This window comes from Podarcis pityusensis, assembly GCF_964106645.2.
Source record: "Podarcis pityusensis genome assembly, chromosome: 7".
NCBI lineage: Eukaryota > Metazoa > Chordata > Lepidosauria > Squamata > Lacertidae > Podarcis > Podarcis pityusensis.
In genome coordinates, this window is record NC_138031.1 from 20,218,053 (window position 1) to 20,239,809 (window position 21,757).

At 41.3% G+C, this 21,757-nt stretch overlaps 1 protein-coding gene and 1 long non-coding RNA gene across 2 annotated transcripts in view; both read left to right on the forward strand.

Annotated features, from left to right (window-relative positions):
• Positions 1–998: 998 nt before the first annotated feature.
• Positions 999–21,757, forward strand: part of NUDCD1 (NudC domain containing 1) — a 49,502-nt gene continuing 28,743 nt past the window's right edge. The window contains exons 1-6 of the mRNA XM_081012659.1: positions 999–1,183; positions 6,827–6,981; positions 12,161–12,346; positions 16,120–16,303; positions 19,277–19,462; positions 20,584–20,794. Coding sequence (XP_080868785.1) covers positions 1,066–1,183; positions 6,827–6,981; positions 12,161–12,346; positions 16,120–16,303; positions 19,277–19,462; positions 20,584–20,794 — 1,040 coding nt within the window. The 5' untranslated portion in view covers positions 999–1,065. The remainder of the gene's footprint in view (positions 1,184–6,826; positions 6,982–12,160; positions 12,347–16,119; positions 16,304–19,276; positions 19,463–20,583; positions 20,795–21,757) is intronic.
• On the forward strand, positions 12,353–13,232 carry LOC308480985. The gene is made up of 2 exons (XR_013988387.1): positions 12,353–12,472; positions 12,558–13,232. It is a non-coding gene; the product is annotated as an uncharacterized lncRNA (long non-coding RNA).

Sequence of the window (21,757 nt, forward strand, 5' to 3'; positions counted from 1 at the left end):
CAACTCCCAGAAGGCCCTCCAGCCGCTCGCCTGCTTTGCTCGAGCCCCCACCCCCGTCTCGAGATGAAACTAAGTCTCCCACAATCCCTTTCGGCAGCTTCGACTCGGGCAACCCGTAGGAGGATGTTTTTCCCACGCAGTCTTGCGCGGGTTCAATTCAGAATGGTGTAGGTATAGAAAGAAGGCGGAGGAGAAGGCTGGTTTTCGCGGGGGTCCAGGTTGCGAAACTTCACCCGGGAGTTTAGGTGTCACTCAGTTCAGTAGGAGTTCATGGATTTGCTCCCATCCAGTGTGCAGCTTTCCTTAGATGCAAATCTTTGCTGGTTTCTTTCTTTTTTAAAAAGAACATTATTTATTTGGTTTTTCAAATTAAATTTTTACATATATCACACATAAATAATAAAAAACACGATTCCAAGGAATCTCCTGAACTTCCATCCTCCCCTTTGTGGGTCCTATTATTAATCCTTTCCTCCCGCATCTTTTATGATAATCCAAAACCTTTACCTCTTTTCCATTATGTCCAGAATTCAACCTTCAACTACACGTGATAATTCCGATCCTACTAACGATTTTAACTGTTTACAATGGTCTTTAAGGTAAGTTATAAATTTTCCCCATTCCTTGTTAAAGTATCGGTCTTCCTGATTTCTAACTCTTAAATCTGCTGATTTCACTCCCAGGTAAATATGCCTAGCGAAAGCTAAACAGGGTTAATTAATACGTAAGGAAAGCACGCAAGTGTATTTAGCAAACTTAATGGGCTCCTCATCCACTCTTGTCACTAGGAAGCAAAAAACAACAACACACCAAAAACCCTTTGAAAGTGCAGTTTACTTCTGAGCAAGGTCGACAGGATTTGATTGCAAGACGTGCTTTCCCCCCGGCAATCATAGAGTTGGGCACCCGAGGGTCATCCAGTCCAGCCTGGAGTAGAGGGCCCCCTGAACTACATCTCCCGGCGTGCCTCAGTACCCAGGAGCCTTTGCGGCCGCAAGAGGCGCTTCGTCGGCCGATCGCGACGCCTCGCCGTTTCAACAACAACTTTATTGGTTCCCGGGTGGCATGGAGGCGGCGGCGAATTGCTCCCTTCGCGTCAAGCGGCTGCTCTTGGACCCCAAGTTCGAGGGGTACAAGTTGTCGCTGGAGCCGCTGGCCTGTTACCAAGTGGGCCTGGACTCGCGTGAGTGCCATGGGGGAGAAAGCCGTGAGGGGCCTGGACGCCTCAGTGCTCCCTGTCACCACCCGGGGGGGGGCGGGGAAGGAAAATGAACCCCTTTCGAAACTATAGCAGTGTTTATTGGGGATGATTTGTTACTTTTTATTATCTTTACTATGCCTTTAAGACAGGCGGGGTAAAAAGTACTGGAAGTTTTTGTAAAAAAGGTATGGGGGTTCCTGCATTGCAGTAGGGTGGGCTAGATGAAGCTCATAGCCCCTTCTCTACAATTTTATGATACTGTGATATCAGATCCTCCAACTGTCCCTGATTTAGAGAAGCCATCCCGGTTCCTGATTTGATCCCAGAATGTCCCACTTTTCCTTAAGATATCCCTATTTTCATTGGTGAAATGTTGGAGGGTATGGAGTTATCCAACCCCCGAGCCATCTGAAGGCAATCCTGTATAGGGAAGTTTTAAAATATATATATTTTTTAAATTATATGTTGGAAGCATATTTTTTTGATGATACTACATTTTTATTCTGTGCCCCTGCAAACAGCATGACATTCTGTGGAGGTAGTGAGCTACTGTTTGCAATTCTGTTAAATATTTACCCTAGACCTTCCAAGTGCCCCTGTTTTCCAGGGATGCCCCTGATTTAGAGAAACCATTCGGTTTCTGATTTGATCCCAGAATGTTCCACTTTTCCGTAAGGTTTCCTTATTTTCATCGAAGAAATGTTGGAGGGTATGGAGTTATCTGACTCCTGAGCTGCCTGAAGGCAATCCTGTATAGGGAAGTTTTTTTATTTAAAAAAATGTTTAATGTTTGATTATGTGTTTTTATATATGTTGGAAGCTGCCAGAGTGGCTGGGCCAACCCAGTCAGATGTGTGGAGTGTAAATAGTAAAATTATCATTATGGAATGGAATGCCCCTATTTTCCATCGGAGAAATGTTGGAGGGTATGTGATATAAGCTCTTGACAATTAAGAGTTCATGTTACAAACCCTTCCTCTGCCAGGTCTGGAGCCTAAAACGTCTTACATGTGAGTGGGGTTTGTGGGGATTCATTATTATAATTATCACTGTAGTTTAATAGGGATAATAATAACCCCTCTAGTTTCAAATGAAGCTGAAGGTGGCTGGCAAATCCAAATTTATTATCATTATTATTATTAGTCTCTCCTTGCTTGCAGAAGAAGCTGAAAGTGGCTGGCAAATCCATATATATATCGGTTACGTTGGCATTCATCTGTCTCAGGAGACTGGCCGAGTGTGCCCATGGGGATGAAGTTAAAAACTGTTAAGTGACTGGCAAATCAAATATTTATTTATTGAATTTGTATGCCACCCTTCTTCTGAAGGTCACAGGGAATTTTACAGAATAAAAATGCAAACATGCATAACATAAAAGCAAACAAAACAATACTTGCCCCCCCCCCAGTTTAAAGGCCATAGTTTGTTCAATTAGCCAAAGGCCACAATATTGAAATACTGCAATTTCTGTTTCTAGCGCTCATCTTTATATCAGAATATTGATGTAGAAAACTGAAACCTTTAATAATTCCAAAACAGCCATCTAAACTAAAGCAGCATCAGAAATAAACTGGTGGGGTGGGGTTTGGTGGATGATAAAGGGGTGTTTTTGAAGATCTTTTAACAAGGCACATTTTTGCCATCCATTTGGGACAATGGTGACGGGGCATGCCTGACATTTCTCACTGGATTTTACAGGGTGATCGCTGCTAGAAAGACTTCCAGTCATACTTCTAAGAGGCTCAAGGGATAGGAGGATCTTGATTATAGGGCCAGAAAGGGACTTTAAGATTAATGAGAGTTGGCATTGGTGTCTGTAGATCAGATGTCTTCAACTTTTTGATACACAGGCCTTGCTTTTAACCTCACCATGCAACACTTTAAAAAAAAAAAATAGAGCGACCCTGCACATGATTAATCAGAAGCTAGTCCCACTGTTCTTAGTTGTTCTTATTTCCTACTAGGTCTGCTTACTAGTTGCATCCTTAGGCTGCAGTTTGTTTGCTGACTTGTATGGGAGTAAATCTGACAGAGCTCAGTGCTTCTGAGAAAACATGTTTAGGATTGCACTGTAAGTTATTAAAAATATAAGCAATTTTTTAAAGTTGAAAAGCTCTCAAGTGGACAAACTTATAATAAAAACAGTAGTTGGAATACAAATGATTAAAACAGCAAGAAAATTATAAGAACATGTCATGCAATTGTAAACAAACAGCATTGAAAATATATATATGGTTACAAATCTAGAGTTAGTGAATGTTAGAAGTTAGTAAAATGATTGCATTTAGAAAATAGTTGGAGTAGCCAGTAGAAAAACACAGGCCAAGCTTCCTTTCCAGGCCAGGGCCTCACCTGGGATAGAGGCCGTTAACAGGACAAAAGGTGTTGATGGCCTATCACAGAAAAATCCTCGACTCTGGTTGCCAAAGTTACAATTATGTAGGTTACAGGAAAATTGTCACCTTTTAAAACTAGGCTTGGATTAGGGGGCAAGTGGATGGATGTAGAGGAGTTGCTTGGACCATGTGTTTCCTGGGAACAGAAAATGAAGTTAGTAGGACTAGAGGCAGAGGCCTTGAGGGGCAGAACCATATTGGCGGGCTGGCTGAGGGCAGGCTGGAACAGAGGAATGGATATGTATTGGAATCTCATGCTGCACTGTTGTGGGGAACACGCCCCTCTTGAGATGCAAATGCTGTAAACTCTGTGTTCCCTCCAGCTACACCCAGGTATAAATATGTGTAAAATAAACCTTTTTTTTTTTAAAGACACAATTGTCTCTGCTGTGTCTTGACTTCCAACAGAAGCATGACCCTGGGTAAGTGCCTGGATCCCCCGGAATCTTGCTACTGCTCAGCAGAGATCGGGGGTGGCACGCAACCTTCATAACAATATGCATACAATTTTAAAATTGGCTCAAAGGCATTAGGAGTGTAGGAAGCTGCCTAAGACTGAACATTGCATTGTCTACTGCACAGACTGGTAGTATCCCTTTAGAGTTTTAGGCAGGAGTCTTTCCCAGTTCTACCTGGAGATGCTGGGGTTGAACCCAGGATCTTGTGAATGCAAAGCATCCACTTTGCCATTGAGTCATTGCCTCATTCTTAAATGCCTGGGCATTTTTATTTTATTTTTTGCTTGGTGCTGACAAGCTTCCCTTGGAGAAGGCCCTCTTTCTGGTCACCACATACTTGGATTCAGGTGTCGGAGTCCTGGACAAGGGTTTCATACCCAGCTTTCGCAGCCACTTCTCCCCAGCTTTTGCTGCTGCTCTGCTACCAGGAGCTATGCCATAGTTTGGCTTATGTCTGGACCTGGGTTTATGGTTTCTCTCTCCAAAGGAAATCATAGGCACTAAGTGCTAAGTCAAGAACAGGACTTCATTACAGCTCATGGTTTGTTTGGCAAGACACAAACCATGAATCTGAGTTAGGACGTAACACAAAGAAAACCACGACTTTGCTGCTCCTCTGCTATTAAGAGTTAAGTGACCACAATTTTCTTCCTATGCACCAGCACACAGTGAATGCTCATCTTTAAACCACAGTTAGCTTTAACTATGCTTCAAAGCAGGGGTTCCTAAAGTAGTTCATGAACCATTAGTGGTCCATGAGTCTCATCCAGTTAGTCCCGGTAGCAACTCTGCAGAGCAGCATAGCTATATATATGTGAAGAACAGTGGGTGCAGAGGCTGCTCCATCCTTCTTAGAACACAGCAGTCTACCCAGAAGGTGAGCAGATGGGCTTGAAGTCATGGGGAGAGGAGAATCTGCCTTTTTCCGAAGAATAAACCCACAGTTGGCAGCAAGACAATGGAAGGTCTCCAGTGCAGAAAAGAGTCTGACAAGCCACTTGAAAGGAGTGGAGAGTTGATACATATTTTGCATCTAGCTCAGCACATTATGATTGCTAAACAACAAAAAGAAAAGATCATTTTAATTGGTCTATCAAGTACCTAATTTTCAAGTGGTTTTGGGGAGAAGAGTGAAGGTTGGGAACCACTGGTTTAAAATGTGTTTGTAAGCTGTGGCAGGTTTGATCCACAGGATGGCAGTACAATGCAGAGAGTTGCCTTGGCTATCATTTCTAAAGCTTTCTGCTTAAAGATGGTGGTGAGAGAAGATTTATATATTAAGAGAGAATGTTTATATATTGGTATCTTTGTGCACAATGAATAGCCCAGATGCTATAGAAGACCACCCAGGTGCTTACACCTTTTACTGGCAGGTCACCAGATTGATACTTTCTAAGGAGAGGAGTTGTGGCAGTTTATAGATTGTAGATGCAGCCCAAAGCTAGCCCTGTCCAGGAGACGGAGAATGGTATGAAACTATTTACAGACCAGGGCCGTGACTCAGTGGCAGGTAGGGAATATGAAGTAGAGCAATCACTGCCCTAGTCCCATAAACCTAGTGACCTTTATGGGCTCATTGTTGAATCTGACTCAAAGAGGAAGCTTGGGGTAACCAGAATAACTGAGTCTACTGTACTTGGGTAGAGGAAATATGCTCCAACAGAGCTGTGTTTATGAGTGGTGTAGAATTACTTTTTTAAATATAGTATCTTCTCTCTTTAACTTTCTTTCTTCTTTAGTGTTAAGTGTATGAACCTTGGATTTGTGTGCTTTCCCACATGCAGCTTCAAGGAAGATGTTGGAAGCATCTGCTTCTTTTTTCAACTCATCGTTTGTTTTGTGCGGTCTAGGAACTGCATTTAGTAAACTGTAGTTTATTAAAACTAGTCAGAATCATTAACCGTAATTTAAGTTGGCTTGTTTAAAAAATCAGAGGTAACAATAACCACACTGTGTCTAGTGTTGGCAGCAACCTGTGGTTAGCTGGAAGCTGAAACAAAGGCTTCCCATCTCCTTGTGGCCATGCTGGAGGACATGAGCCCTTTGGCTTGTGAATGTAACACAAAGCCATGATTTAGCATTCCTAAAAAGATGGCCATTCAGTTACTGCCTGATGGTGATGATCACACAATACTGAATGCAATTTTCTTGTATTTCAGCTAGCAGTTCACCAAAAGTTATGTATAAATTGGGTATTGGGAAACAGGACCTGATAGCCTAGAACATTAGCAGTGGAAGCTTCACTGTTCCTGTTTTTGTGTGTGTGTGTGTGTGTGTGTGTTTGTCCATAATGATTACAAACCTCATGAAAATATTATGCGAAATGACATGGTCATAGCGCTTTGAAGGTCTGCCCAGCTTGATTATGGCTTTGTTGCCACTTTCTCTCTACGTTTTTGGGACACCAAACAAATGGGAAGCTTTGATGACAATAGGGAAAAGAACCTAAACTGTTTTACAAAGTTGTCTCTTGCATATGTACAACTTAAACTAGAGGCAGCAGGTGGCACTCTGGGGTTGTTGTTGTTTTATCAGATCTGCTTCACCGTATTTGTTAATAATAATAATAATGATAATGATAATATAATAGTTTGAATAAAATATCTAAATTCAGTAAGTCAGAGACTTAAAGGACAATTCTATTTTTCAATGAAGTTACCATTTTGAATTATAGGTCCCAAAGAATTATTATCTATTAAATGGAACTTGAGATTTTTGTTTTAAATGGATGCAGGATCTTACATTTTCTGTGTTTGTGCTTTGTTTTTCAGCTGTAGCAGAAGTCAAACTTCGGGATGATCAGTATACCCTGGATCACATGCGTGCCTTTGGCATGTACAATTATCTACACCTGGATCCCTGGTACCAAGATAATGTTTATTATGTTGATCAACTTGGAAGAGTCATGAATTTAAGCATTACTCTGGTAAGGATGCCATGAAAAAAGAAATAAAAACTTGAGTCAGTCGCCTCAAACTGAAGTTCATTGATTTCACTGGTTTTTCTTTGAGTATGACTTAGTCAGATGCCACCAAGTAAATACAGTGGTACCTCAGGTTAAGTACTTAATTCGTTCCGGAGGTCCATTCTTAACCTGAAACTTTTCTTAACCTGAAGCACAACTTCAGCTAATGGGACCTCCTGCTGCTGCCGCTCCGCCAGAGCACGATTTCTGTTCTCATCCTGAAGCAAAGTTCTTAACCCGAAGTACTATTTCTGGGTTAGCGGAGTCTGTAACCTGAAGCATATGTAACCTGAAGTGAATGTAACCCGAGGTACCACTGTACTAGTATTCATAATTTGAACATACTTTTTAACATATTTTTTTCAGTAACTTATGATGCTTGAATATTATTAAACATCTTTGTGTTTATGATTTGTAATTCAAAGAGATCAGACACTATAGAATTGATTATTGTTATTTTTTAAAAGCACTATTGACTTTAAATATGGGCATTTCTCAATTCCATTGTGTGATCCAATAAAGATTACACATTCTCCAATAATACTGCTATTCCACTATTCATTGCTATTAATTAAGCTACCCAACACATTTGCACGATATTAACTGCACTGTATTTCACCTTAGGTAGTCAAGTATTACACTCACAGGGTTATGCACTGTTTAATTATGTCTATTCAGTTAAATTAGTTGCACAGAGCAATACTTTGCACATTTCTTTTTTTCAAATTTGAAGTTAGAACTGAAGCTGCAGGCTTACTAGTTGCTTAGATGGGGTCGTGTGACAATCTTGCCATCTCTAATGTCTGTCCAAACAGTCCCGGAAGGCAGATGTACGACATGTGCTTCCATCTAATCATCACTCTGTGCTTAGGTTTCTGCATACTGAAATGATTTTGCTTCCAGAAGCTTGATTTGTGATCCCTTCCAGAGCCGGCACACACACTTATTTGTGAAATATCCCGATTCTTCTCAAAGGCAGTGATTCAGATAGAGAATGCTTTGGGTTTTACAAAGAAAGACAGGCCTCTGTAGCTATCCCTGGCCAGGCTTGGAAGGCAGTTGTCTGGAACGCAGAACACCTTTGCAAAAAGTGCTGCCGTTGTTTATAAAGATCTGAGGACAACGTACTATTAGGAAAGAGGCAGGATTGCTGAGCAGACATGGTGGATGGGAACTGAGAAACGAAGGAGACATGGCCAAAAACAGAATACGTAGTAGGCTGATATGAGCAGGAAGGATGGATGGGGGAGGCAGAGGTTAGTGGAAAACGGTGCGGAGCAGCAAGGAAACTCAAGCAACGGGTTTGGGGTAATGCATTTGACAGAAAATGGGCAACAAAGGTATTCTGTAGGACAATGGGACAATGGGGAAGGAAGGTTAAAGGCAGTGGAGTGAAGGTTGGTGAACTTCCTGCTTGAGTGAACCAGTCAGCAGAATATTTGACTACAGTCTGTTGAATAATATTGCAATACAGTGGTACCTTGGGTTAAGTACTTATTTGTTCCGGAGGTCCATTCTTAACTTGAAACTGTTCTTAACCTGAAGCTCTGCTTTAGCTAATGGGGCCTCCTGCTGCCACTGCACTGCTGCTGCACGATTTCTGTTCTCATCCTGAAGCAAAGTTCTTAACCCAAGGTAATATTTCTGGGTTAGCGGGTCTGTAACCTGAAGCGTATGTAACCTGAAGCGTATGTAACCCAAAGTACCACTGTAGTACTGTATAACTTTCAAAATAGTGTGGTTAAGAAGTAAGACAAAGATGGAAATAATTGTTCCCACCCTTAAGGATTGTGAGAGATTGATAATGTGCTTCTGTGATTTGTTTGCTGAGAAATGTGCCCCTGCCTCAATAAATAATTGAGGAAACAAACATGTCGCACTTCTTACTCAGAATTAGTTATAGAAATGTACAGAGAAGTATAAAATACCATATTTCTCTGAACCTTTTGGAAGTATTGTTTTTTTAATAAAAAAATGATTGCCGTAAAAACAGTTTTCACACACACACACAAATCTTTCTCCACTCTGAAAGCAAAGTTATTTCCTTTCCTTTCCTTCCAAATAATTATGCTGGTTGTGATGGGATGAGCTTTCCCTTCCTCATTTCTGCCATATCCTTAGAAATTGCAGCTCTGGGTGAGGTGCTGCCCCAGAGTTATCTGCAAACTGTTTCCAGCAAGCAGGTCATGGTGTCATTCTGTGTGGGTATGTGCCAGAAACACTGTGCTCATACTAAATGCTAACTATTGAAGAGCTGTTACCTTGGAGACCATGATGTTGAGAGACTTTTTTGGTCCCTGAAAAATGGAAGCTGACTTCAAGAGGGAACTTGATATTTAGGCGAGAGTGTAGGTTGTCTGGGAACAAATCATCTTAGTCCCATCTGTAACGGAGAGGGCATCTGAAGCATCTAGTTTCATCATTCATGTTCAAGAACATTGGGAGCGAAGCCTATGCAGCCTATTCTTCCAGTCCATTTCCAAGTGCAATACAAGGTGCTAGTTATTACCTAAATGGCTCGAGTACCAAAGTACTCGAACAGCTGGTCTCTCTTAGGTGCATCTGCCTATCCTTTAAGATCAGCAGTTGTGCTTTTCTCGTGTGTGCCATTTCCTTCTAAGGCAAGTGGTAGCATGCAAGAGAGCTTTCGCTGGTTGCTCCAATACGTGGAAATCCCTGCCTCACAGGGTTACATTAGTTTACCCATCATTTTGTGTTGCACTGGCAATTCAAAACATTCCTTTTTGTATGCAAGCCTTCGATTCCGTTGTGCTTATAATGTGTTGAGTCTTGAGTGCTGTTCTGTATATTCCTTGGGATTCTGCAGTTTTTTGTTTGATTTGATCCATGCTTGCATTACTGTTGCGAGCCGCTTTGAGCAATCCCTTTGTGTATGGGAAAGCCGGGTATGTATTTTTAAAATAAGAATAACTCACAAAACTGAACACACACACACACACACACACACACACACACACTGCATTTTGCTTTGGTAAGAACCTAAGAGCCCTACTGGATTGAACCAAGATCCATCCAGTCTAGCATTCAATTTCTTACTGTGGTCAGCCAAATATTTCTGGGAAGCAGAGCATGAAGGTAACATCCCTTTTCCTCTTGATGGCTAAAACAGAACTGAAAATGCATATATTGATATTGTTACCATGTTGAGATAACAATTTTTAACACTGAGTTTACAGCAAAGCCTCTTTGCTCAAAACTGCATAAAAACACCCGTTTAAATCTTAGTCTAAACTATGTATCTGAAGAGTGTACTGGAATTGTTTTGACTTTCTTTGTATACTATTTAAATGTTGCCTTAGGTCAAACACAATATCATCATCTTCTATATATGTATACATATTTTTTAAAATGACTAAGGAAAAAGAGATGTATTCAAACAGTAGCAGTTGAGAGATGAGTAGCCTTGCTTTCCTGGCTTCCAAACATTTCAGATGCTTCTGGTAACCAAGAGGGGCAAGGCAGCAGGCAGGTTGGAAGGTGCAGCAGCACCACATTGGATTGACTCTGCCACTGCACCCACACCGCACTGCATCCCCACGGCTTTGCCTCTCTCCCTCTTGGTTACTGGCAGCAGTGTCCTTTGCACTAGGAAGCCACACAAGTATTGCCACACCCACACTGCATTCAAAGATAAGTAGTGTTGCTAACTGTAACAAAATAGTCGACCTCTTCCAGTGAAAATTTTTTCTCTAAGCATGCCATCTTCAGATTCATCTTGTTTTAAGATATTTATAAACTGACTCTCATTTTAACAGTAAAAGCATACAAGGTTTTGCTTACAAGGCTTACAAAAAGAAAAAGTAGGAGATAATACCAAACTCTTCCATAACTCCCTAAACTGAATAGATTAGCGCTGCATGTTACTCAACATATTTGTAGTTTTCAAGCTGGCATGACCTCTTCCCTCTGCCAAAAGATATATAGTGTGCAAAGGACAAGCGGTTGCATTCAGAATGTGGTTCAGTGGTAAGAGTGCATGCAAATTCAATCCACAGCATCTCTATGTAGGGTTGGGACAGATCCCTGCCTGAAACCCTGGAGAACTGCTGCCAATCAGTGCAGCCAATCCTGAGCGAGATGGAGCAGTGGTATAACATGGTATAAACTAAGCAACTGCCTTTGTTCCCAAAGGAATTGCCCCATAGTCAGTAATTTGCAGGCTGGCTTTGTTCCATGGGCTGCCAGGTGCCACGATTTATCAGATAACTGCAGTCTGGATCTTTTACATTCTTTTCTTCATGTTTTTATTAAGTGTATAATTTATGTAACTTGTTAAGTCATAAAAACAGTGATTCATAATAGCAGGGATGATTTAATAACACTAGTAAATTAATAAAAGTCTGTGTAATGGCAATTAGTAAGCAACTCTCAATTTCCACAGCAAAGATATATATATATGATGGATGTATCTTATTAGAATAAAAAGGCAATTGTACCAACCAAGCAATATCCCACATATTTTTTTCCAGCCATTGCAAAATTGTTGGAAATTGTGAAATTAGTATTACATGGCAATACTAATGCATGCAATTCCAAGTAAGTTACTTATCTCTAGAACTGTTGCTTCTATTATAACCTTTATGTAATCCAACAAAATCTTCTTTGGGACCAGAAGAATATTATACCTGAATATATTTGAATATCATTTAACACCCCCTTCCAGAAAGGTCATACATGTGTGCGCCATGAGAAAATATGCATGAAATATGCCTTGTGTTACCTTTCCAACGCTTGTCTGTCGTATTTGGATATATCTATCTCTTTAAACCTACACAGAGTCAAATAACACTGAAACTTTTTTTATGTGATTAACTGGATCTTCAAAATTATTATTGTCATGTACCAGCTGTAGGTTTTTCTTAATATTCGCTCTCCTGGTATAAATTTCTCTAGGGCTCAGTTCATATGTCATCCTTCTAATAAGGGGATGGTGGCAGTTTGTTATCCTGAGATAAGAATGAGGTGTCTCTTCCCTTTGTATTCCAAACTATTTGCTGATAAAATATGTGAACTTGCATTCATGTTAGGCCAAAAACAAACATTTGCCATCAACATTTGTTCATCAAGGTTTGATTGTCGTTCGTCTAATTTCAACTCTGTTCTTGTTTCCTACTTACAGGACACTGCCTTAAAAAAGCCCAGAGAAGTATTCAGGCTTCCTGCAGACTTGATAGCTTGTGATAATCGCCTTTGTGCATCTGTACACTTCACATCTTCCACCTGGGTTACGCTTTCAGATGGAACAGGAAGGCTGTATCTGATTCGAACAGGAAAACGTGGCGATGGCTCATGTGAAAAGTGGGAAGTAAGTATTGTAAAGCCTAGCTTTTCTATTTCCAGATGGTTGAATGTGCTTAAGCAAAGCTAGAAGTTACTGCCTCCTGCTCTTCCTGTGTAAACCAGCTCTTTCCCCTCTTACTGCATCTTGAAGGTCTTCAGGTCTCCAGAACCTTGACTTGGATCATTCTTCATTTGTGCAAGAAACCAGCTCTTCCCCCTCTTATTGCATCTTGAAGGTCTTCTGATCTCCAGAACCTTAACTTGGGTCATCCTTCATTTGTGCAAGAACACTTGCCAGTCAGGGTTATATGGTATCCAAGCCATGCTACCTTACTTAACATGTACAAGAGCAGTCTAGGAAACCCTCCCAGCTGAAGAGGAGAATGTATGGCAGAGAAGGTAAATTTTGACTGTCGAACAGGGAATGGCGGAAGAGACACTGAGAAAGTACAGTGGTACCTCTGGTTGCGAACGCCTCTGGTTGCGCACGCTATGGGTTATGAGCGAGCTCCGATAACCCGGAAGTAGCCACTCCCAGTTGCAAACTTTGCCCCGGGATGTGAGTGGAAATCACGTGTCAGAGGTGCGCACACAATGAGAGGCACACTTTCGCTAATAGCACCTCATATGATGAGCAGTTTCCAGTTACGAACGGACCCCCGGAACAGATTCAGTTCGTAACCAGAGGTACCACTGTATGAGAGAGTGAGAAACGTCTTGCAGGATTAGTTGAAAAGTTCAGTATTCGGTTTTAAATAGTTGCCACCCAGAGATTTCTATGAAGCTTACAAGCAGGCATGAAGGCAGCAGGTACCCATTGTGGTGCCTTCCTAGTTTCTGATACTTGGGTATACTGCCTCCAAATGTGGTGGTGTCATTTGGACAGGCATCAAATGGCAAGTACATTTTTTATGTTTTTTATTTTATTCCAAGCCTCAGAGAAAAGTGATCTCCCTGATCTTGTACTGAGCCTCAGTATAGCCCAGAAAGCAGTGAGATGTGGGCAAGCAGGGACAAAACCTTTTCTCTCAGCATGTCCTAAGCTTGGAAGCACAGGGGAGGGTGGGGCTCACCTCTGCAATCTTGCTGGACTTTGTAAGCACTTCAGATACCTCTAGTTGGAGGTGTCATGTTATAATCTGGACCCCGTAGGATAGATGGCCAGCATACCTTTTGACTGGCTACCAAAGTCAGCCAAATTTTCTGTACCCTTGCATTTTGTTGCCATGCTGTATGTGTAGCCTGGGGTGTAACTTCACATCTGGATAGCACATCCAGAAAGCAATCAAAGTTACTCAGATGAATCTCTCCTGCTGATATTTCTTAAGTGAATTTGAAAACAGATGTAGAAATGCCAAGTGCTGAAGCTATGGTCTTCTTAATGTCTGAAGCTGCTTCATTCCAAGTCATTTGTTTACTGTGATTACCTGTTTAAGACCTTTCTATGCCCTGCAGCCTGAGCTTATGGGAACTCGGCTAGGCGCTGCCTATGACACACTAGTTCTGTGTTGTACTCTATGGCTTCTCCCACTACATTCAGTGTTACCAAGTCAAGGTAATTATAGTAAAAGTACATTTGAAGTGAAGTCAAGCAAATATAAGCACATTAAGTGAAAAGGCATATGAGAAGTATGCATCTTTCAAAAGTGTCTCATGGGGACATTGCTGCCTTCGAAGTGTGCCTTTCATAGTCGCTCTGTGATTTTGTTGATACTCGAAATGTGAAATTTGATTTTGTTTGCAAGTCATAGATCTGCAACCATAATTCATCAGGAGAATTAAGTATTAATATAAACAGTGGAAGAAATTTGTGGATTGCATATTAACACTAATAGTGTTTAGATGGGCACTAATCCTAGCTTTATACCATAAGTGGTTTCATTGAGCATTGAAGAATCCACTTTGCTTGCTTTATTTCCAAGCATCCTAAATTAACTATCTGAACTGTTTTTGAGAGAGAATAATGCAGCATAGAGATTGTTTCTCCCCCTTGCTTCCTGGCAAAAAGACACAGTAGCAACAGACCATGTCATCTGTGTCCTGCTTTGAGGGTTCAAAGCACTTTGCGTATGTTGGTTCATTAACAACAGCACTACTGTAGTCAAGTCATTATTGTACCTGTTTTGAAAATGGAGGGGTTGAAATGTAAATTAAATGGTGATGTACATAAACCCACCTACTTACACATATGTATCGGAAACGTATCTTACTGAGCAGGTGAAATGCTTCAAAAGAATACCCAGCACTAAAGCTACCCAGTCATCAGTAATCTGATAACACAAAGAGCCAATAGTGACCCACCTGGTCATAAAAAGCAGCAACTTCCGACTGGCTTCTCCCTCTGGGCAATCGGTATTTCAGACATGGACTGAGCCTCTCAGATAATCCATCCCCATTTCCCTTCACTTCACCCAACTCTGACAGCAGCTGGTTACCAATAATAAAACGTTATGCATATTAATTTCAGAATCATGTATGGGGTAACTACAGTAGGCAGGGATTGTATGACTTTTGCCTTGTTCATTTAAAAAAAAAACAATTCCTGGTTCTAAGATAATCGCACAGCTAGGGTATGAGATCTGTGCATCGTATAAAAAGTATGTGACACAAAAACTTATATTCAGGCTTTCCACGGTCTGAAATCTCTTTCAGTGCACAGGATATCTAAGTTATTAATGCTGCTTATCATTGGGGACTGTTTAAAGAGAAAGCTGATGGAAGGAGACTTGTTTGTAATGCTTTTTCAACTTAATGGCATATATTTTCACTGTAAGGCCTTACTTATCTAGATGTACTTTATGCTGTGGGTTAAAGCTTGCTAGTTTGCAAACCAAGCTCATGCTGATTTTCCAGATGAAAGAGTAATAATCTGTTTCCTGTGAACAGTTGTGTAAAAAAGCAAAGTTGTCCTAAGCAAGTGCATATCCAAATTTTCAAGCATTAGTATAACTTGAATTTTATTTCCATGTCAGTTTGCAACAAAGGCCATACAATAAAACTTTGGGGTTAATGCAAAATCTAGAGTAGGAAAATACAGATACTGAAACCTAGGTAACAATGGTTGCAAATGCTTATTTATTGATTAAAACGTTTATATGAGAAGTCAGCAACTTCCTTCTTCCCTCTGCTTGCTCCCTGGTGCTCAAAAACTGCTCAGTGAATACACTGGTGCTTACTGGTAACAAAGCATGATTGCAGTCAATTTTTCTACCCATTTTTAAAAATACTTTTGACTAAAGTTGATGACAGCTCAAAACCCTTATTCAAAACCCATTTCCTTCTAATTACGGGGCTTAAAATGCAGACTCATTATCAAGTCTGTTTTTTCGGACTGTACGTTGCCCACACATTTATTAGATAGTGGAAATGATCTAGTTTCCAGGGGTGGTGGGAATGTCAGATTCGTAGGCACCAGAATCAAATTATTTATATGCATGAAACAAGTAAAAATGGGAAGAAAAATCTATGCTTGAAATGAAAATGACGCTATGCTTTCAGCGAGTTTTTAAACCTCTCAAGTAATAACACTCACAGTGCCAATAAAGCTGGATAGATGTCTTGGAAAAATGAGTGTTGTATGTACCTCATCAGCATTTTCCAAAAGGTAATAACTCTTGTGGAACCAGGTACTAGAGCAGAGATGCCACCAAAACCCAGCATTCCTGTGTCATCTTCCCCCCCACGCCATTCTGCACTGTATTCTTGTCTCATCCTTGAGTTATCTGTTTGATCTGAAACATGCATTGTGCATTCAGAAGGCATGACACAGTAGCATTCACAAAGTCTGTCTATTCTCAGATACTATTCAATGAAGAATTCGGGAGTCCCTTTGTTATAGTCCACAGCATCTCCTTTCTGCAGTCTGATGCTCATTCAGTGGGCGTACTGCTCCTTCGCGTAGAAAAAGATGAATTGGATGTACAAGGCAGTGGCTTCCATGTTTCCTTGGAATGGGTCACAATTACAAAAACAACCAAGGAGAGTAAGTATTTTACTTGCTGTTGCTTTCCTTGTGTCTGAAAAAGAGACTCGTACTCCTTATATGTTTAGGAAGTTGCCATTCCAATGGCTCAGGTAGCAAGAAATAATTTTGTCATCTTGTTGATAGTTGAGTGAAGGATCTAAATCTGAAGTCATTTGGGGGACTGTTGGATCCCTGAGAGTCAAAACAGTCACTGAGGAAGGCAACAAGCATGTTGTAAATCAAATTTAAATCAATGGGGCTGACTTCTAAGTCAATGGGTGTCTTGGAAATGTGGCTGCTGTGTGCCCCTTGTTAGTATTTCCCATAATGAAAACCCAAGCTTTCAGCCAGTGTATGTACACATGGAACTGGAACCAGACATTAAGGGCAGATGCAAGCAGCACATTTGCAACTTCTCCTTTCTCCCCTGAAATCATTATGAGATACTAATTGCGACTCAGTTGTCAGAGCACTGATCCTTCTGTAGTCCAAACAGCAGCATCTGTGCACAAGAGCTGGTATCAGCAGGCTGCAGAGGGGGAACCCACATTTTGCACAGAGGACAAACAAGTCTTTACAAGGAAAAGCACTTTCAAATATTTTTAAGGTATCTTCAGACCACCTTTTAGGCCCAAACACTCAGCTTCTAAGATGCACTGGGAGGGGACCCCAAAAACAGCCCAGTGAGGACTGAGCCTTCTTAGAAGGCATTGAATGCAAGTTTACTGGAACAAAAGTTAATGGAATAGAGGGGTTATGGAAGGAGAAGGAATGGCATGGAGCATCCTGAAGAGGAGAACTCCACATGGCATTTTGTAATACCAAATATGTGATTTGATATTGTCACAGGACAATATTTGCCTTTTCATTTAGTTGGCTGTCCCTTGCAGGGCTTGGGATAGTTGTGGCATGATGATGTTTTACCAGTACAGTGGTACCTCAGGTTACATACGCTTCAGGTTACATACGCTTCAAGTTACAGACTCCGCTAACCCAGAAATAGTGCTTCAGGTTAAGAACTTTGCTTCAGGATAAGAACGGAAATTGTGCTCCGGCAGCGCAGCAGCAGCGGGAGGCCCCATTAGCTAAAGTGGTGCTTCAGGTTAAGTACAGTTTCAGGTTAAGAACGGACCTCCGGAACGAATTAAGTACATAACCCGAGTTACCACTGTTCTATTGTTCCCACCACCAAAATACTGTGTACCCTGCCTCTCTGTTAAGTATTCTGGAGGTGGCTAACAACATACGTTACAAAAAAAATCCAATGCCCACAGTAAAATCATTGTGATACTGCTCTTTCCTGCTGGTACCACTCTTCCGTCAAAAGTATTTTTCACTGCAGTGCCACTCTTTCATATAGACAAACGACTCCTGTGCATCCCACACGAAGGCTAAGCAGTAAGAAGATCAAGGCAGTATTAAGTTCTCTTTCCCCTCCCTAGCCGATCAGTACAGAAATACTCAGTGCCCTCAGGCACCAGTCATGGCTGGCTGGAACAGAAACTCCATGTTTCCTCGGAGCCATCTTTTAGAATAGCTTACCTGCTGGTGCAAAGAACCTTGCGGTAAATATTAATATGGCCTTTATTTGTATTCCTGTGTTCAACAGATCCTGCTGCCTTCTTGTAGCAGTTATTGGTATCTAATTTCATGCATTTCCTGAGTTCTTTCCAACACAGTACTGGTGGTTACTTTTAAAGGGGGGCGGGGGCTGGGTTTTAATTACAAACCACAAAAGAGCAAATTTAGGAAAGAAAAGGCTAATGAAATAGCTAGAAGACCAATAGAGAATTGCCTCTTTTAGAGCAGCAAAATGAATTTGTTATCAGCCTGGATATTTATTATGTAGCTGCTTCAGATGAATGAAACAGGTTGCTGAAAAGTGCTGTATTTATTTAAGTGTATGTATTTAAGGAGAAAACAATTCTTAGGATAATACTGTATCAGGGTTTTCACTGTTTTCTGAAATATGCTTATTTTTCAGGTAAGCCTCTGTGTGGGGCTACCCAGTTTTGCAAGCTATGTCTGGCATAAATGGAAACACCTGGATGGGTGGGCTGGGTTTGCATACCTGCAGCCAGAATCCAAGGAAAGCCCAGTGCATGCTGGCATTTTTGTGTAACAACAGAGGAGTGAGATGCTAGTTATTAGAGGGGACATCTTATGAACAAAACAGGCTACTAAATTAGGTTAAGACAAAGCGGAAACGGGCTCATTCTAGGGACCTATTCTTCTGTAAGGCTATACAGAGGGGCAAATCCTTAACAACTAGCAAAGCTCTCTATTTGCAATAAAAAGAAATATTTGCAAGGATGCCTCAGAGGATATGGGAAGTGGGTAGAAGAGGCTTAGGACATATTTCCATATAGGTTTTAGTCTGAATATGACAGGAGGAAGCTCGGCATATGGAAACAAAGAAATGGTCTCATCAAACTCTCCAAATTGGCTACAGATTTAATTGTCTTTGGAGAGAGGGAGGTAATGAGAGCAGAGCCAAATGTACCCAGGAAGCTTAAAAGCAGCATGAATCCTCCAGGAAAGGGGTCAGAAATGGTTTCTGGAGACCATTTGCCTAGAAATAGTCTTCATTACAGTTCTGCAGGTGAGAGTCAACAGTACTATGCTAGAAGACTTGTCGAAGAGCAAAAACCTTGGAGATGTTTGTGTTTGTCTGACTTCTTTCTCACACTGTTACACTATGACGCTGCAATCAAATAGAATTGACTTTTTTCAAGTAGTGCTTTGGGGGTTACCTTGCAGTCTGTCATGCCAGGAATATTGAAAGCCTGCTAGATTGAAAAGCCTGCAGACACCTATCTCAGTGTTTCTGCATTGACTTTTTGTGTGGTCAAGATCTTCCCAACTGAGGAACATGTTGATTTCTGTTAAAGTCAACCAGCCAGCGGGTTAGATTTTTGTCCTTTAAAAACTGGGATGAGCAGGGTTGGGTGGTGTCAGCACATTCAAAGGAATTGTTTCTCTTTTGATCAGGTGATCATGGGTATGAAATCTCCAAGCGTCGAGTTCTTCAAGGAAAGTCAGTTCCGCATTATGCAGCTATAGAGCCAAGTGGCGATGGCCTGATGGTTATTTCATACAAGCCCTATGCTCTCACACAGAATGGTGAGGATAAGCACGACAAAAGTGAAAAGGAGAAAGCAGAGGAAAACAAAAAAGGTAACCTTGCATTCCTGACAATAGGTTAGACAACTAGCTCTTTATTTATTATTGCTTTATAAATTTCTATCTCACCTTTCAGGGCACACTAGGGAACAAAACATGGTCTTGTAGCTTATATTTGTATTAGAAATTCAGTGCACCGTACATTCAGCACAGTTTTAAGTGTTGGTAAAGGTAAAGGGACCCCTGACCATTAGGTCCAGTCGTGACCGACTCTGGGGTTGCGGCGCTCATCTCGCTTTATTGGCCGAGGGAGCCGGCGTACAGCTTCCAGGTCATGTGGCCAGCATGACTAAGCTGCTTCTGGTGAACCAGAGCAGCACACGGAAGCGCCGTTTACCTTCCCGCCAGAGTGGTACCTATTTATCTACTTGCACTTTGAGGTGCTTTGGAACTGCTAGGTTGGCAGGAGCAGGGACCGAGCAACGGGAGCTCACCCCACCACGGGGATTCGAACCGCCAACCTTCTGATCGGTAAGTCCTAGGCTCTGTGGTTTAACCCACAGTGCCACCCGCGTCCCTAAGTGTTAGTAGTATGGTTTTAAAGTTTTCTGTGCAGAAACCAACCTGTCAGTTCTCCAAATGAGCAAGATGCAGCTTGTTTATTTGGAAGGGTGAATAGCTTGATGACCATTACCTGAGGATTCAGCAGACTTAACAAGTACATGCCTCAAGACAAAAGCTGATCACCTGCAGGGATTAGGAAAATTATTGCTTCCCCCCTCCACAGGCTCAGCATTTCACTTAATTGATTATGTGATGCTGCGTTGAAACAACAGGGAGCGCTTGGTATGTTGAATAGATTACAGAGGGTAATCTTAGTGTGATGTTTCTGTTTTATGCAAGGGGTCCCCTCTTAACTTCTGCTTTGTTCTGGCGCAGGTTTTCCATGTTAAGTTAAAAAGATTCAGTCAGAAAACTTCAGAAAAAAACAGGGAAGGGGAGAGAGAAACATCTTTTTCTGCAAATTTCCAGGTTTTTTCTCCCAGGCCTTCACATCTCTACCAGGTCGTAGTCCAACATTCCAACCACTACACCACCCTGCCTGTCCTACAGGTGTGCTTAGTGTTGCAGTTCACCATCAGTGATCCATTCCTTTTTGTGTTCTTGGTTTGTAGAACCTCTCTACTACTGGCAAGAGACTGAAGATGATTTGACGGTTACTTTTCAGCTACCGGAAGACTTTGCCAAAGAGGACATTCGAGTCCGTTTTTCTCCAGGCCATCTCAGTGTCGCACTGAAAGATCCCCTCAGCCCTGTATTAGAAGGAACGCTTTTTTCATCGATTGATCACGAAAGCTCCACGTGGATAATTAAAGAAAATAATAGGTATTTCTTGCAGTACTGAGTAGTCTAGTCTGGTGTCTGTATAGCTGAATGCCTAAGTAGCTCAATAGCCCTGGGCACTAAAGTGTGTAATACTGTGAACCTGAGCTGTCTTATTAGGTGTGCTTCCTTTCCTTGCAGGCTGCTTCCTTTTCTTCACGGAAACAGAAACTGGTCACAGTTAGTCGTACGTAGACATTTTATAAAGAGAGACAATGGAATTTGAACAGAATTTGAACAAGGCCTTCCACTAGTTCCAGTACATTTGTTGCTCGATAGGAATTGCTGATAAATTATGTCTTCTCTTTAATGAATGCTTGTGATTTAATACTATTACCTTTTGTGCCTCTAAGCAGGCTGCTGCAACAGCAAAGTTAGTGGGGTATATGCAGTTGTTGTTGTTAATTAAATTTGTATACCGCCCTATACCCGCAGGTCCCAAGGCGGTTCACAAGATAAAGTCGCAATATAAAAACACAAAATATATCATAAAAACAAAAGCAACCCAATAATCCCCCCACCCTAACATATTTTAAAAGTGCATTGGATGTCAATCAGCCAAAGGCCTGGTTAAAGAAGAACGTTTTTGCCTGGTGCCTAAAGGTGTATAATGAAGGCGCCAGGCGAATGTCCCTGGGGAGAGCATTCCACAAACAGGGAGCCACCTCAGAATATTATTATTAATTATGATACTTTAGAGTTCAGCATGTATGTATTCACCATTATAGCAAGATCTATATAGATTTATTTATCTAGAGATCTATATAAATCCAGTGTGTAGTCTTAAATAAAGGAAGAGAGTAACTCAGCACTGGACGCTAATGTAACTTGTTCAGTCCATTTAATGGGAACAGTCATTAAACAAATGTCTTTCATTAGGCCGGTTTCAGTATTGGATTTCTCTGAGGGGGGTTAATTTATTTTAATGAAAGTAACACTATTTTCATACCAGTAAGGAGAACTATA